Source organism: Dermochelys coriacea, chromosome 8, assembly GCF_009764565.3.
Source record: "Dermochelys coriacea isolate rDerCor1 chromosome 8, rDerCor1.pri.v4, whole genome shotgun sequence".
In the NCBI taxonomy this organism is placed as follows: Eukaryota; Metazoa; Chordata; order Testudines; family Dermochelyidae; genus Dermochelys; species Dermochelys coriacea.
Genome location: NC_050075.1, coordinates 573,442 through 589,917, shown reverse-complemented (window position 1 = coordinate 589,917; position 16,476 = coordinate 573,442). Strand labels below are relative to the sequence as shown.

At 58.8% G+C, this 16,476-nt stretch overlaps 1 protein-coding gene across 4 annotated transcripts; it reads left to right on the top strand.

Annotated features, from left to right (window-relative positions):
* The first annotated feature begins 1,441 nt into the window (after window positions 1-1,441).
* On the top strand, window positions 1,442-15,842 carry N4BP3 (NEDD4 binding protein 3). 4 transcript variants are annotated; one of them, XR_006283170.1, is made up of 6 exons: window positions 1,442-1,750; window positions 10,419-10,859; window positions 11,283-11,846; window positions 12,574-12,831; window positions 13,340-14,756; window positions 14,965-15,842. XR_006283170.1 is itself a non-coding variant. In XM_038413899.2 (5 exons), the coding sequence occupies exons 2-5, from the start codon at window positions 10,449-10,451 to the stop codon at window positions 13,910-13,912; spliced, it is 1,806 nt and encodes a 601-aa protein (XP_038269827.1). In that variant the 5' UTR covers window positions 1,442-1,750; window positions 10,419-10,448; the 3' UTR covers window positions 13,913-15,842. The 4 variants fall into 4 exon arrangements, 1 of the variants encoding a protein (XP_038269827.1); XR_006283172.1 differs by lacking the exon at window positions 1,442-1,750 and adding an exon at window positions 4,046-5,754; XR_006283171.1 differs by lacking the exon at window positions 1,442-1,750 and adding an exon at window positions 8,748-9,938.
* The last annotated feature ends 634 nt before the right edge of the window (window positions 15,843-16,476 follow it).

Here is a 16,476-nt window from a genome sequence, read left to right as displayed (position 1 = left end):
CTGTGTGCTCTTTGGGTTTTCTAATTGTGGGACGGGGCACCTGCTGATTACTGAAACAGATCACAATTTCCTGCTCGTGAGCTCCCTTCCCCTTTTAAGCTGCAGATTTTCTCCTTTAGGGAGTGGGCTGTGAGGCCAACAATTATTTCACTTTGGAACAAACTGTGACCCTTAGGGACACAGGCTCCCTGCTGCTATGGCTGTAATAAAGGACACAGATGTGCAAGGACACACACTGCCCATGAGTGGATGTGGTGACACTGCCCCTGTAAACAGCTGGAGGCATAGCTTGAAGCAGCCTACAGTGCATGTGTCCCTGCCTAGCTCTGCCTGTATCCTTGCAACCTTTGGTGGGGACAGGGCTTGTTCATGGCAGAAATTCCAGTGCCCGGAGGGGGTGGGAGCAGATCTGTCTAACTCCTCTAGTAATAGTATTTGTTCTCTACCCATCTCTAGCACCTGCCAGCCAAGGGCTCCAAGCACATTGGGGATGTCTATTGGTAAAGCTTCATAATCACTGCCCCCTCCCTTGGAGGGAAGGATTGTTATCTCCTTTGTGCAAAGGGGGAAACTGAGGCACAGGGAGGGGATGAGATTTGCACAGTCACGGTGAAGCAGAGTTGCGAACATACCATACCATACCTGTACATACCATCATTCTGGAAATAGTAGCGGTATGGAGGGATGGATCAGACATTTGTAATGGGGTGTTCTGGGTGACCTGTTCCAGGACTCCCTAGCTAGGTCCATCTGGAGCCCCAGTCTTTAGGTTGTCTTGAGTCCTGGTGCTGTTTGTGAAATGGGGACCTAGACAGCTGTAAAGGGCAATAATCAAAACAGGCCCATCAGCCAGCTGGAATCACACCACCCTTCCAGAGGCCCCCCCCATGACAGAGCCCAGTGTTCTGGTGCAGGGTGTGAGCAAGGGGCTGGCAGAGAGGCCAAGGGGGCACTAAGACTGAATACTGGTTTTGCTTCCGAGTCCCTGACATATAGGGCAGGGGCTCATAGCATGGAGCACATGTGGATGCAGACAGTATCTGGTGGGCTGCCTCTGATCCCGGTCTAGCCCCCCAGCACCTTTGCATCAACAGCAGCAGTCCGCTACATAGCAGAGCAGTGCTGCCCAGGGTTAGCGTATTTCTAGCTGCCTTGGATGTGCTGGAGCAGCTGGGAAGAGGGAGTGGGTGCTCTGGGGCAGGCAGCTCGCTGCAGACCCTGGCAAGGACGGACTTTCCAGTGACTGAGGTAGTTAAAAGTTAACTGGCATACATTGTAAGGTTGGGCAGAAGGGGCTGCACAGGGCTCTGTGGATTGGAGCCTCCATGTGCCTCCCCGGAGGTGCCTGCAGGCGGAGGCGGTGCTAACGGGGAGGGGCATTAAACAGGATTACCCCCCCCCCAATAAAAAGCGAATAGGGGCCCCCCTGAGCTGCCGGGTCTCTAGGCACTTGCTTAATCTGCTCCTGCCTGCAGGGCTATCCGGCTGGAGGAGCCAGCGGCTACTTCCCTGCGGAGGGGTCCAGCTGCCAGCCCCGCCCACTTTGCAAACCGCAGCGGGCAGCGGCCCCGTGGGGCGGGGCGTGGCGGGCCCCACCCCCGGGCTGCGATCCAGGCCGGGCTTTGCCGCCCCGCGTTGGGTTCCCAGAGCGGCCGCGATGCGGTTGCGGGCGGGAGCCGGGTCCAGGCCGGGTTTTGCCTCTGTCCCGGCTGAGCTGCCGCCGCTGCGCCGAGCCCGCGCCGCGAGCATGGTGAGTCCCGGGGCCGCCCGCCAGGCGCGTGTCCCGTCGAGCCTCGGGCCCGATCCGCGGCGCCTGGCCCGGGGGCTGGCCCGGCCCGGCCCGGCTCGGCTCGGCTCGGCTCGGCGCGGGGCCAGGCCGGCAGGAAACTGGCTTTGTTCGGGGTGCGCTGGACCCCCCTCCCCGCCGCTCCGGGCTGGCCAGGGCGGGGCCCGGGGCGGAGCAGGGTGGGAGGCAGAGCAGTTGGGTCGGCTTTGGAGAGGAGCCGGGGCAGGGCTGGAACAGCTGCCGGCCGGGCCCGGGCTGCGGAGCGGCTCGAAGGCAGGGGTCTCTCCGTCGCTTACCCAGGCGCTGGGGGTCTCCGGGCTGATCTGCTTCGGCCACGCGTTACTGGGCTCCCGAGCGGAACATCTGGTCCCCGCGCCCTGCGGGAATCCCGGGTGAAGCGCTGTGCTCTGGCCTGCACCCGGAGATTGCTGCGCGGAGCCGGAGAGCTGGCTGGAGCAGGACGGGTATTGGAGAAACGGCCTTTCTCCATCACTAGTGCAGGGGCCACATGGACAGGGGGGCGCTCCTGCTAGGCAGCCGCCCACCTCCTACCAGGCCTGTCTGCTGTGGCTGGAGGAGACCCGTGCCCGTGAAAAGGCGGCTATTGGCTTGAGCTCCGAGTGAGCATTCCTGATCTGCGGTCCCTAGGGCCCCACCTGGCTCCGAGTTCTGCCTGCCCAGAGCCCCGGGCTGTGACTGCTCCCCACTCGGGGCCAGTGCTGCTCTCTTCAGTTCAGGTTCTCTGGGGCCTCAGCTCTGTGATTGCTGAGTTTAAGACTTAGATTTTTAAAACAGTTTCTTTCCTCTCTGGCCATATGAAAGACCCTGCAAATGGGGGGGGAAAAACAACAACTGCACAGGGGAGACGGGTGAACAGACTGTACTGGGTGCTGTCAAACACACAAAGACAACACAACAGGAGTGTCTCCTCCTCCTCCTCCTCCTCCAGTTCTTGTGTTCTGAGCTGTTACTTGGGCGGCAATAGGACATGACAGTGTTCAGACAGGAGTGTGGGTCTGGAACTAAAGGTGACCCCCTTCAGCAAGAATGTGTCTGTATTTCAGCATGGATTGCTTCACAAAAATCCCCAGGCCTTCTGTGGTGCGGGGGAACATGGGAAGAGAACACCAGCCCTTTCTGCTCTTTGCATGTGGTCCTTCACACCAGGCGCCTTACGCGGGATGCTCAGGGTATACTGGGTCAGGCAGTGAGGGTTTGCTGAACTTGGACTCTTGAGCTTATACAGCATGTGTTGGGTTTTACTGGGATTTTACGCTTGAAGATCCTGTCCCCGCAGATGTGTCCCTCATTCTCAGCGCCGCTGGTCATTTTAGAGCTAGGGTGATTTGCGTTCCACATCAGCCTGGTGTTGTCTTCTCGTCACCGTTGTGAAGTGGTGTGTCTGTGGGACTCGGGTTACAGAACCTGCTAGTGCGTGTCTGTTGCACATGGAGTCTGACAGCAAGGCTTTGGCGAGTGGGGGATGCAGGGTAGTGGCAGGAGTCATCCATGGGACGTGTGGGATGGGTATGGGTGGCTGAATGCCTTGTCCAGAGCTTGAACAGTTCCTAGGCTGTGCTGTGCTCTGGGACTCCATGTGGGATAGTAGCTGGGGTGCTTAAGTGGTGGTCCCAAGTGGTGCTGTTCACCTGCCCTGGGGATTTCACAACCCACAAAATCTAACTAAAAAAACCAGGAAATGCCTGCCGTTTTCATGGTCTGGAGCTACTGCCTCTGCTTGCCACAAGCATCTTGTGGCTGCCCATGGAAGTGCCCATCTTCCCTTGGGGTTGATGATGTTGGGGGTTTCTAGTTCTTCCAGTTGGAGTAAGAAGGAATGGGCGAACCTGTGCTGAGCATCCTGTTGCCGCTCGGCACCTGGGGGTGGTAAATAGCTCGTGGCTCCCGGGGAGCTTGCCCAGGGCAGGGAGATGGAGCGGCGACTGTCTAGAGCAGGGGATTCTCAAACTTCATTGCACTGAGACCCCCTTCTGACAACAAAAATTACTACATGACCCAGGTTTCAGAGTAGCAGCCGTGTTAGTCTGTATTTGCAAAAAGAAAAGGAGTACTTGTGGCACCTTAGAGACTAACAAATTTATTAGAGCATAGCTTTCGTGAGCTACAGCTCCATGCATCCGATTGAAGTGAGCTGTAGCTCACGAAAGCTTATGCTCTAATAAATTTGTATAGTCTCTAAGGTGCCACAAGTACTCCTTTCTTTTTTTACATGACCCAGGAGGGGGGACTGAAGCCTGAGCCCGCCTGAACCTTGCTGTTGCTGCTGGAAACCAAAGGAGAAGACCAAGGGCTTCAGTCTCAGGCAGAGGGCCTGTAATCTGAGTCTTGCCACCCAGTGCTGAAGCTCTCGAGCTATGGCCCTGGGTGGTGGGGCTTGGGTTTCGGCTTCTGTCCCAGGCCACAGTAAGTCTAAGCCAGCCCTGGCAACCCCATTAAAACGGGGTCATGACTCACAGTTTGAGAACCACTGGTCTAGTGTTTCCAGCCAGTGCTGAGATTCCTGTCAGGTTTTGGAGAATAACCCCCAGCCTCCCTGCCTGGCACAGATTCCCTGGGGCTGCTGGATTCTTGCCGTTCATTGTGGCTCCAAGGCATGGGGAGGAAGCCTGGCAAAGCCAATCTTTAGGAGCCAACAAAGCCCAGCTCCCTGGGGTCTGCAGGACTCAGAGGATTGGGCCATTTCCTTCCAGTTTGCTGGCATGAATGCAGCCCAGACTGCAGGCTTTGTGGCCTGTGTGAAGAGCTGTGGGAGGGGGTGTCAGGCTAGTCCCCTAAGGCCTGAAAGCTGAATCTACTTTTTAAAAACTCCATCTTAAGCGTGGGTTGCAGAGCCTGCCCCGTGGGTACAGCCACTGCTTGGGCCCTGCTCTGGGCTCTTTGCTGGCCAGCTCTAAATCCCAGGCTACATTGTACTGCCCTCGGCAGCATCTTCCCAGCTCGAATGTTCCCTGTGCAGATGCCACCGGGCTAAAGTGTTCCAGCTGTGTGGCCGTGGGATGGGGCTGCTTTCTCACCCTGCCTCAATGTCTCCCACCCCACTCCCATGCTGTTCCAGGGCAGCTTGTTTCATCACATGGCTGGTCCCTGTTTGTCCCTGCCCCTCAAGCACAGCACTGTGGGGTGGATGGGCCCCTTCCCTTGGAATGCAGCCGCAGCTTCAATGCCCCTCTGTGAGTCATGCTGTGACCCTGGTGAGGTGTCTGGGGTTTAATTCCACCCAGAGTCTCTCTTGCGGTCCCAGTGCCTGTCCCTTTTGTTACTGAAGACACAGGCTGTGCTGGTGCCTGCCTCCCCAAAGCTAGGGCAGGGTACCAGGGCCCTGCCTGCTCCTGATGAAGTTGTGTCCAAGCTCCCATTGAATCAAGCCCACATGCTCTGCTGCATTGCACGAGCCCTTCCCCAGGCTTGCTCTGCGGAATGCGTGTGCACCCCTGTACTGACTTGCCCAGTCCGGAAGGGCCCTTCCAGCCCACTGGGATTGGAGCCTGGCAGGTCCCAGAGTCTGATTTGAAAGGAATTTCCAGACCAATTGGGATACAGGCCCAGGTCCTGGCAAGACTCTGTGGACTCCAGAGCGGCTGGGGCGTGTCCCATTGGCACCTGGAGGGAGTGGATATCCTTGCTTTGTGGCTGCCAGGGCAGAGCTCTGATGGCTATGCAGTGTTTTGTGCAATGGACAAACCTTACTAACCTGCTGCCACCCAAGGAAGGGGCTGAGGAGTCACTCACTGAGCATTCCCTGTTCCCAGGAGCAGGTGAGAATGTTCCTCCGGTCCGTGTATCATGGATACCTTCAGGCTGCTCCCAATCTGTGTCTGCAGCGGGGCCTGGGAGTTAGCCAGGCCTCCTGAGCCTGTAATCTCTGAAGTGCTAAGCAGGACCAGTGCAGCTTGCCTCCCAGGAACAGCCAGGTGCTTCAGGGCAGTAAGGGATGTTCTCCCTTTGCAGTAAGTGCTGACCCCACTGCCCCAGGGTGACATTAGGGGGTGATGTGCTGCTGCAGTGATCTTCCAGGGGTGATGTCAAATGGCACCTGACCGCTTGGGATCATTGTATCCGTAGCAAAAATCACAAGAAGCTGGCTGGACAAAGCCAACTCAGAAAAGACTCCGGCTCAGAGGTTCTCTGTGCTGCAGGATTGAGCGAAGCCATGAAGGAACGGGATGCAGTGCCGATCTGTCCCCTGGCAAAAGGGGGCCTCTGGACCAGCTGCCCCATGGAGCTGGGGGCGCCTCACAGCCCCAGGTGCTGTGGTTACAGCTGTCTGTCCTAAGGCATCACAAGGTGGGGTGTGTGAGGGACAGAGCCTGACCTCTGCCTCCCCTCTGGGGTTCGGGGCTTGGCTGAGTCCCCTGGAGGGTAGCTCTGTACCACTGGCTCAGCTCTGGGAGCGCATGGAGCTGTAGAAGGGAGAATGCCTGACGGGATTCGTAGAGTTTAAGGCCAGAGGGACCATTCTGACCATGCAGGTGGAACCTCTGTGGAGCACAGACCATGCAGCCCCTTGTGGTTCCTGTGGCCAGCCCAGAACTGGCTGAGCTAGAGTTGAGCTTTTACAAAAAGACACTCAGTCTTGATTTAGAGCCTCCAATGATGAAGAATTAACCCTGCAAGTTGCATCAATGGCTAATTCCCCTCCCTGTAAAAAGCTTGTGCCCCGTGTTCAGCCTGAAATGTGGTGTTCCTGTGTGAAAGTGTGAGGGGGTTACCCTAGAGCCCAAGGAGGGCAGCTGCGTCCTGGCTGGGGCTGAGAGTTACTTTCCAGTGCAACATACTTGGAAATCCAGCTCAGGGCCCATTCCCTCCATGGGGGTGTGTACAGGGTTGTTCTGGGGTGGGCCACCCCATTGACATGGCTCACCCAGAGAGGCTGCTGCAGGAGGGAGCAAGGGGCCAATGGGCTGAGAGGCCTGGAACTGCATGGTGCCTGCCCCTGCCATGTGCCCCTCAGGCAGCCAAATACCCCCTTCTAAGAAGGGGAAGGGGAGGAGGCAGTGGGCTGGCATCTGGGTACCACTTGCCTTGGTCTCCCAGGGCAGTGCACTTGTAGGGAGACGCCCACTGGGCACAGCTGTCAGTGGCATCTTGGGTACAGGGAGGAGATCAGGCCCAGATCCTGCAGGCTGAGCTGCTCAGCAGACCATCCCTGGCCCACAGAGGCAGTCTACCCTTCTTGTGGTGCTAATTCTTGTGGTGTGATTCTTGGGGGGAATTAGCTGTGGGGTCTGGTCCCAACAGCTTTCTCAGGATGTGGGGTCTGCTGCTGGAGAATCTGGTGCTTGAGGTGCAGGGAGCCCTGCCCAGCCTCTGAGGAGCGAGAGTCCTTGCAGACCCCTCTGAGCTCCCAGCGGCATCCAGGATGTCCCAGCTCCCCTGAGGAGCATGGGTCCCTCCTCCCCAGGTTGAAAGCCATGTGTAGGTGGCTTGTGGAAGCAGATGCTGGGCTCCCTAGGAGGGAGATGACCTTGCAGGGCAGGAGCTGTCAGACAGGTTTGTTCGTGGCAGTGATTCAAGGGGAGTTGTTTGTTTACACAGCGCCTGGTGCAGAGAGCTGGGGCGTTACACCTGAGCTGGCAGCTCCTGACCCAGGGCCCCCAGCGGGGATCTGTCAGGCACTGGCAGAGCTGGGCTTGGAGCAGGCTGAGATCCCTCCTCTTGTCCTCCAAGCTTCAGTGGTGCAGAGACTTGTAACAGGTTCCCAGCTGTGGGCCTTGGACAGCTTCATCTCCTCACCCCCACACTTGAGTGCCCTGGTCTCACTGGGGCTCTGAAAAGAAGATCCCCACCCCCTGGATGCTCGGGTATCCAGGGCTGAGTGTTCAAGAACCTGGGGTGAGAATCATGGCACAGTCTGTGCTTTCCCGGCACAGGCAATACTGCCACATGGGCAGCCTGGCAGCTGTGTTGTTCCTGTGGGAGCCTTTGCTCCCAGCTTAGCCTGTTCATTTTTGGCTGTTGTGACGTTATTCCAAAGCTGGTTGGTCTTTGCTGGGCAAGTCATTTAACTGCTTTGTCTCACTTTCCCCATCTGTAAAATGGGGCCTCTAGCTAACTGTGCCCCCGCTGGCTCTTGAGTCTTTGGCTGCATGTCCCGGCAAAGAGCAGGGGAGGGGTGTTGGAGGCAGGGCACAGAGGGCAAGCCCTTGGAGACTGCCTTTTCCAGTGAAGATGCCACTGCCGATTTGGGTGCCCAAGGCAAAGCATGAGCCTGCAGTGAGTAGGCAGTGGCCTTTGGGGGGCATTGGGCTGAGTTCCACAGTCCAGGGCAGGTGGAAATGCTGCCCAGAGTGAGGAGCTCTCCCAGCTTGGCACTTGTGGGCATCATGCCGGTTCTTAGGTTGGGCTGAGTTACCTGTGCTCCCTCCTGGTGTGGCAGCAGGCCCAAGAACTGGCTGGTCTCGCTGCACCCACTGCTGCCCAGGGTTGAAGGGCAAGGCACTGAGAGGGGAACAGGCAGCTGCTCCCTCGGCAGTGGAGCCAGCCTGGGGAGTGGACCAAGTTAGGGGTGATGCTGGGGTCGGTAGCCCTAGGCACTGAGGGGGAGGCCTGACCACTGCCCTGGGCTGGATAGCACTGGGGAGGTAAGGGCTGTTCCTGCCTGCTGCACCTCAGGGGAAGGGTGAGGGGCTTGTCAGTTTCCTCCCTGGCCCAGCAGGGCCCAGAGTCTGCAGCCTGGAACCTGCTCAGGAAACTGCCACTTCCTTCCTGTTCCTCACATCCTTCCTGTTCCTGCCTCCCCTGCTAGTGCCATCTGGGCTGTGCCCCACAGCCCCCATGCCCTAGCATCTGCCTCTGTTTGCTGCCTGAGATGGAGTGTCTTAGCCCCTCCCCTCCTCGGGGCTGGGGCCGGGGCTGTCCGGAGGAGCTGGACGCCTAGCCCCTGTGTCCATCCTCGAGAGGGTGGCGTGCAGGAGGGGCAGGGAGTGCAGGCCTTGGGTACATGGAGGCCTGGGCTGCAATTTGCCTTGCTCCTCTTGGTGCAGCTGTTCAGGCCCGGAAGGTCGAGGTGGGGTAGGAACCCTGTTCTGAGCCCATGGGACTTGGCAAGAGTTTGTCCATTACGTGCAGTGGGGGCAGGATCAGGTCCGAATGGAAAAAGAGTTTCTGGCTCATGCGCAGAGCTTCTCCCCAGCCAGACTTTCCATCCCAGCTGCAGCAGTGCCCTGCTGCCCTAAGGGACTGTCTGGGAGCACCTTGCATCTGCCACCTGTGGGCTCTGGCATTGTGCTGTCGTTAGGGCAGCACTTGGCATGATCAGTGGCCCAACCTCCAGCAAAGGGCCATGTTTCCCCTGTAGGAGATTCCCCTGGTACCTTGCATTTGCACCTCAAGGCTGAAAGGTGCTGGGCTTCTTCCCCCCAGCCCCAGCTCTGAAGGGAAAGGAGCTGCACTAATGGGGAGGTGAGGTGCTGGCCTGACAACCCTGGGGGAGCCAGTCATGCCCAAAGCGGGCACAGCTCAGAGAGGAACACTGCCCCCCTTCTTGGGAGCCAGGGGTCAGCAGCCTCTGTAGCCCAGCCAGCCCTTGGCCCCTCTGCTGCAGCTGCCAACAGGGAGCTAAGCTGGATGCTGGATTTTGTGCTACTGAGACCCCAGTTTGCTGGTCCCAGGCCTCAGAACAGCCATGAAGGGGTGTTGTCTGCTCAGCTGGGCTGGATCCCCCGCACCCCTCTTGACTGCTCTCCCCTGAGCCGGTCTGAGGAGCCCCCCACCCCCCAAATTCAGTGCTGTGGCCTGGGTCAGCAAAGGCTCCTGGAAGCACCATTGGCTGCTGGGTGTGTGCGTGCGCAGTACATGAAAGGTCATGCTGCTGGCCCAGGGTCCCATCTGAGCTGGGAGAGGGCAGCCACAGCCTCGTGTGGACCAATTGTCCAGGAATCAGCCTGGGGACAGAGCCCAGGCAGGCAACAGGAGCTCTGGAGCTTGCCTACCTGGCTGGGTGGCATGTGCTTGTTTTGGTTTCCCTCCCCAGCCCCCCAGGCGGGAGGAGGAGCTGGGTGTGGGAACCACCACATCAGACAGGAGTGAGCAGTTCAGCCTTGGCTGGGTGGCAGGGCAGATCGACTTCCAGCCGGATCCTCCCGGCGTGCTGCTCCCTGGGGCTCGGCTTTGGCTGCTTGGGGGGGAGCAGGTGAGTGGTAGAGTGGCTTTATCTCTGGGGAACATGCTGGTGTCCGACTGGCTCCTGTTGAGGTTCCCAGCTCCAAAAGTTGAAAGAAAGCACCTGTGTCCTCAGTTTATAGGCCTGAAGGGAGCAGCGCTGGCTCGGTACCAGACCCCACTCCCACCAGAGGCTGCTTGTAAGCAGGGGGTGGGGTGGGGCTAGGATTATGGTCACATGGAGACTGACTCCCCTCCCTGCATGGGGACCCTGGATGATTCTTTGGAGCCCTGCTGTAAATGCTGGGGTGATCAGGGACTTGTCAGAGGGGAGCAGTGTGGGCGCGCAGACACAGGGAGATGAGGCTGCTCTGCCTCCCCTCTGGCTGGCTGGGCATCCGTGGGGATGGGGGGGGAGCACGGCTCTCCTCCTCAGGGTGGGGCTGGTGGACATAGGGTGGCCCCAGCCACTCACACCTCTTTGCTGATTGTCTGTTCCCTCCTTTGGCAGTGCTGGTACCACGTGTTGGTCTAATTCTCCATGGCAACAGCACAGGTCCCTCATGTGACCTGTGACCCTGGCAACTGCTTCCTTGACTCGTCCCTAGCCTCTGCGCCTGGGAGCTGCTGCTGCGGCATGGGCAGCGTGGGCAGCCTGGTGGAGAAACAGGACTTGACGCCTGTGGAGCTGAGGGCAGTGCTGGGGGGCTCGCGGGGGTTTCGGCAGCCGGACGGCCTGCTCCGGAAGGGCCCGAGCCAGCGGGAGCTCTTCAGGCTACTGCACGGCGCCAGGAAGGAGTCCCGGGCCGAGAGGAAGCACCAGGCGCCGGGGCCATCTCGGGACTACGAGAGCGACCGTGAGAACCAGTCCCCTGACCGCTACTCCCGTGAGCACCACCGGGGGGCAGACTTCTCCAAGAGCTCGCTGCCGGAGCGGGGCCGCTTTGACAAGGTGAGGCCCCTGAGTGGTGGGCTGGGCTGGGGCAGGCAATGTGGCTAGGGATCCACATGACTAGTTGTAGGGATGTTTTCCACGAGTGCATCGCACCAACCGGCCCTGAAATGCAGCTGCCTCCAGAGTGGAGTGCAGCCACCAAATGGGAGCTGGCTAGCGCAGAACATGGGAGGAGGAGGTCCTTACGGACAGTCCCCTAGTTCTTGGCAGGCCAGCTGGTGATGGGCCCATGTAACTGCTGTGACAGAGGGAAGCTGGGAGGTCCTTATACATAAACCTCATATCTGTGTCCAGGGCAAAGGGGTGGGGCAGCGCTGAGCCATCCTGCAGCTGGGGACACAGACTGGGGTGCCCCAGCTCTTCTCGCTACTGAGCGGCTCTGCTGAGACCAGGTTGATCCTTGGCTCCCTTGTCTTTCAGTGTCGGATCAGGCCATCGGCCTTCAAGGCAGTGGCTGGGAAAGGCCTGGTGTCCATGCAGGGCCTGGCCTCATCCAAAGGGCAGAAGCTGTCGAAGAGCAACGGGAGCCTGCACACCCTCCTGTCCCAGGGCAGCACCAGCACCGGTACCTCCTCCCAGCATGGCCCCCTGCGCACCCACCTGCTGCACACCATCAGCTTAGACGAGGCCTCCAATTCCAGCCACAACTCCATCCAGAGCTTCCCAATCTACCCTCCCCACTTCAAACCTGCCCAGGGCCAGTTCAGTGCCTCCATGGGCCATATCAACCACATTGGGGGTTCCCTTGACAGGGCCTCCTGGGGCCCCAGAGACCCCCTGGCAGTGGAGAAAGCACCTCTGTCCTGCAAGAGCATGGCCACGCTAAGCCTCCTGCAAAGCTCTGGGGAGCCCCCACCCCCCTATGAGTTCACCTACTCCCTGGAGGACGTGGTGAAGCAGCTAGAGGACCGGCTGCACGAGAAGAGTGGGGAGCTGTGGCAGTTGAAGAGGAGCCTTAGTGAGACTGAAGACCCCTTCACACAGGTGAGTGCAGTGGGGCTGGCCTGAGAGTGCAGGGCCCTGGGCCTGCTTCTCACCCCGTCCCAGCGCCCCCTCCAGACGGGGATGCTAGTGTCTCATGCATTGCCCCTGTGCTGTTGTGTGGAGCTCACTGCATGCTGGGGTCTGTGCGTGGTCCATGATTCCCTGGAGTGCTGTGCTGGCAGTAGTGTGCTAGTGTGTTGTCTGGTGCGAGCAGGGCTGGGGAAGGGCACATTCACCTCCAGAATCCAGTGACCTGTTGGGCAATGGGGAGCCTGGGCTCTGCTGCTCCCAGTGCCAGAGCATCAGGCTTGCTCCGGAGTGATCGGACTGGGAAATCTCCATGCACGAGGAACCTTTTTCCCCCTTGCACCAAGGTGATGGTGGGAAAAGGCTGGGGTGGCCAATAGGAGCAGCTGCCCAGCCTGTATCTGCTCTCTGAGAAAATGGACATTTAGTCTCCAGACTACATTTCAGAAGCACATACTAGTGTGAGAATGGTCCAGTGCCATCCTGGCTGAATCCTGCTTGGAGATGGATTGTGTGTTGCTGGGGAGTGGCTCTTAGAGCTGCTGCTTCCCATTCCAGTGTCATGGGGCCAGGCTGCTCCCTTTGAGGCCCCGGGGCTGTGATAGGATCCTTCACCCTAGACCTCGAGATGCTGGAGGGGGCTGGGCTGCCTGGCACTTTGCCCCAGGAGCTGGGCACAGACCTCTCCTTGTGCCAGCAGGTTTTTGAGGACAAACAGCATCTGTGGATGGATGCACTGGATGAGCTGAAGCAGATGTATGTCACCAAGCTGCAGCAGGTGACCCAGCAGGCCCAGCGCAGCCAGCGGGCGCTGCAGCTGCAGGTCTACAAAGCGCAGCAGGAGAAGAAGCGGCTGCAGGAGGAGCTGAGCCTGCACCAGGGCCAGTGTGAGGAGCTGAGGCAGTGGCAGCAGCAGTGTGAACGTGTCAGCCCCAAACTAGAAGAGACCAGGTGGGAGGTGAGTAAAGGATTGCTCTGCAGCTTTCCTCCACCCTTCTGCCCCAGCAGCTGTCCCAGTGCCCCTCAATCCCAACCCGCAGCCTCAACCCTGGGCACAGGCTCCAATTGTACCAAACTCTGGGGTTTTTGTGGAGGAACTTTGGCTCAGGATGAAGCAGAGAGAGGCTGAGCCACTGTCATCTGTGGCTAAATGCAGCTGTGGACCTGGCTCTAGAGCCAAAAGCCTAGTGACACCCCGCATATCCTCCCGCCCCGCTCCATCCCTTCTCATTCTTCACACCCCTGCAAAGCCTCCATTTCCTGCCTGTGGGAATCCCCAGAGTGCTGTCTGGTAATGGCTGCCACGTGGCAGGTTTAATGCTCTATGCCGCTGCATGGCAGAGTTGGGATTGAATGGGGGTTTCCTATCCAGATGCACCCAACAACTCTAAACCCCACCCTGACTTTTCCTGTACATCTCATTTCTTACTCTGTCCCTCCCCACCCTTTCTCTGCATCTCCTACAGGTTTGTCAGAAGGCAGCTGAGATCTCACTGCTCAAGCAGCAGCTTCGAGACTCCCAGGAGGAGATGGCCCAGAAACTCAGTGAGATCTTCAGCTTGAAGACTCAGCTGCGGGAGGCCTGGGCGGAGGTGCAAGCCAAGGACTTGCAGCTGGCCCAGCTAGGGGACTCCTTCCAGGCCCCACCAGAGCCCAGCTCCTCCCTCCCTTTGGGGGATGCTCCCATGCCAGTCTGCCAGGACTTCTCTGGCTGGGAAACTGACGACTCCAAGTGTTGGGGTCTTCACAGTGAGAGTGGGGAGCCCCCAGAGAGGCAGGTGGAGTGGCTGTGGGCAGAGCTGCTGCGCGAGCGGCGCCAGGGCCAGCTGCAGGCTGTGAACTTTGAGCTGGAGCGGAAAACCTGGCAGGAGGAGAAGGAGAAAGTGCTGCGCTACCAGAGGGAGATCCAGGCAAGCTACATGGAGATGTACCAGCGCAGCCAGGCTTTGGAAAGGGAGCTGCAGCACCTGCGGGCTGAGCCCAGAGATGCTGACGCCGACTCACCCTGGATCGAGAGAGTCGAGTCTTCAAAAATCTGAATGGGAAGCCAGCAGCCTGGACTGGGAAGGGGCAAGAGCTCTTGGGATGTACCCAGGCTGCACCATGGACTGACTGGGTTAGCCAAGGGGGCTTCTCCATCTCAGACTGATGAATCTGTGACTACTGCAGGCCCATCCCTGTGCGAGTCTCCAGAGCAAGTGTTACTTCTGCCTCTGCAGCAGGGGCATGTGCTCCAACAGCCACCTTTTGGCAGGGCGAGTTTGCACCATGATTCTTACTGTCCAGCAAACAGAAGCCCAGCATCAAGTGGGATTTCCTGTTCCTCCTCCCTCATGCCCTGCTGCTTCCTACCCCAGTGAGGGCTCTGGCCCTGCTAGGGAAATGCCAAACTTCCTCTCCTTATGCTGTCCAAGCTGCATGCCTGCCAGTCTTGCTCCATGTCCTTCACACTGTGCTGGGGCCAATGGGCAGTCCAGCCTGAGGGCTGCAGGCAGAGTAAACTGCCTGTGCTGGGTGCCCATGCAGATAGCCTGGCCTTGGGCTTGAGGCCTGGGAAATGTGAAACATGGATGCTGGGAGCACTTCCTACCAAGGCTAGAGCTGCCCTGGCACCTGGCTCTGCTGGAGTATCTGCAGCAGGAGAAAAGGAGTGACTATAGAGCTCATGCCACGGGGGACAGGTGCAGAGGCTTTGCATGCCACCCAGGGCTGTGACCTCTGCGTTGGGGCTTCTCATGCTGCTTCAGAGATAGAGAAGAGCTGGGTCGCTATCCTGCCATAGAGAAGGGGAGATGGAAAGCGGCTCTTGCCAGAGAGCATGCACCATCACTCAGGCCTATCCTCGCCCCCTGCCCAGCCGACTTCTGGGTATGAAGCTTGCCTGTGAGGCAGTAGCACATGCCTAGTGAGATGAGATAGATGAAGAACCTTTTCCCCCACCAGCCCAGCCCAGGGTGAGGGGAGGGACGGAACCTGCCCATGTAGATCGAGAGCCCACAGCGGAGCACCTGGTGGGGTCACAGGCCCAAATACAATGAGGGGTAAGGTCTGGTCAGCTTCCCCCCCCCCCCCCCCGCCCATTCAGCTGCAGCACCCAAATGAGCAGAGCCTTCTTTCACCAGGAGGCAGGCTGTGGATTGGTGCTGAGGGGTGGGCAGGGGCTGGCTAACACCATGGGGTGGGGCAGGGGGGCTGGGTGCTCTGGATATGAAGGTCCAGGCCTGGCAAGGCTCTCCTCAGCCTCTCCTGGAATAAATCTGAATTTGGTACTTCTGGCTCCTGTGGTTGCTTCTTTCTCTCCCTCCATGGGGGGTGACCCCAGCAGCTGTCCCTGGATGTTCACGTGCGTGAGTTACAGGCCTCCCAGCTGACAATATAGGGCAGCAGTGAAGCTGGTATTTGTTCTACACTCCAGGAGGTTGCTGCAGCCAAAGCTCCATTTGCTGCTGACCAGGGAGGTTGAGCAGAAGGCAGGAGAGTCTAGGAAGAGGAGCAGTGCTCCCAGCGTGGGGACCATGGGCCCAGTTTCTGAGGATGATGCTCCACATGGCCTGGCCCCCGGCTGCCCAGGGCTGGGCCCCATCCACAGGAGCTGCCTGCTCCATTGTCCATGTTCCTGCTGGAGTGTGGGGCTCTGGTTTGTCTCTAATGGGCTGGCAGTGACATGCTGCTTTTTAAGGTCAGACACAAGCCCCCAGAAGCAGTCCTGGTGCAGCGCCACTTGCCTCTCCCAACTGCAGGTTATTTGACGGGTGGAGAGGAACCAAACTGGCTTCCTAGAGTTGATCTACTCAGTTCTGCTGGACACAGGTGCTGCTGGGCTGGCAGGGTCAATCTCTCTGCCCTCGTCCTGGCAGCACCCTCTCAACTCTGCTTGGAATTGAAATACACAAGATGCCAACAGCTCTAGTACCCTCAACCACTGGCCAGTGTCTCCTTTTAAATCACCTCTTGTCATGGTGGTGCCTGGCACCTGTCTATGCCATAGACCTGGCTTGGCCCTCCAGTGACTGAGGCTGCGTGCACACAGAGCAGTGCTCCCAGCTGCTAGCCCAGTGGGGCTTGGCTCTGAGGAGCAGGAGCTGGAGCTTGGGATCTGTTAAAGGTTTGTTATTCTGGGCCAGCTGGCTGTTGAAACCTCATTTGTTTGCTAGTACCCACATCGGGCCAGGGCTCTGTGGTGCCGGGCTCTGATTCTTGCAGCGGGTTTACACCCAACAATTAGAGCCGTGGGGAGGTGAGGTGGGACCCAGGAGAGGGCGGCACCAAAACTTGGCAGGGAAGCCAGAAACCAAGCTCTTGCTGCAGATGCCACAGGGCAGAGTTGTGGCGTCTCAGGAAGAGCCGAGGGTTTAGATTATTGGGTTGGTGGTGAAACCGGTTCCTGAATTCCACAACATTGATTCACCCTCTGTGAGAGATGGGGGGGGCCCTGCTCCAAAAGCACTGCAGAGCAGCTTGCCCTTGCTTGGGACTCCCAGGCTACGCCAGCCCTTCCTCCACATGTTTCTAGCCTGTGCAGACACCCACATGCTACCACCATCTCTCTTTGACCCAAGCACCATCACTGAACCAAAGGGCCCTTGTGGAATCCTTTCCAACC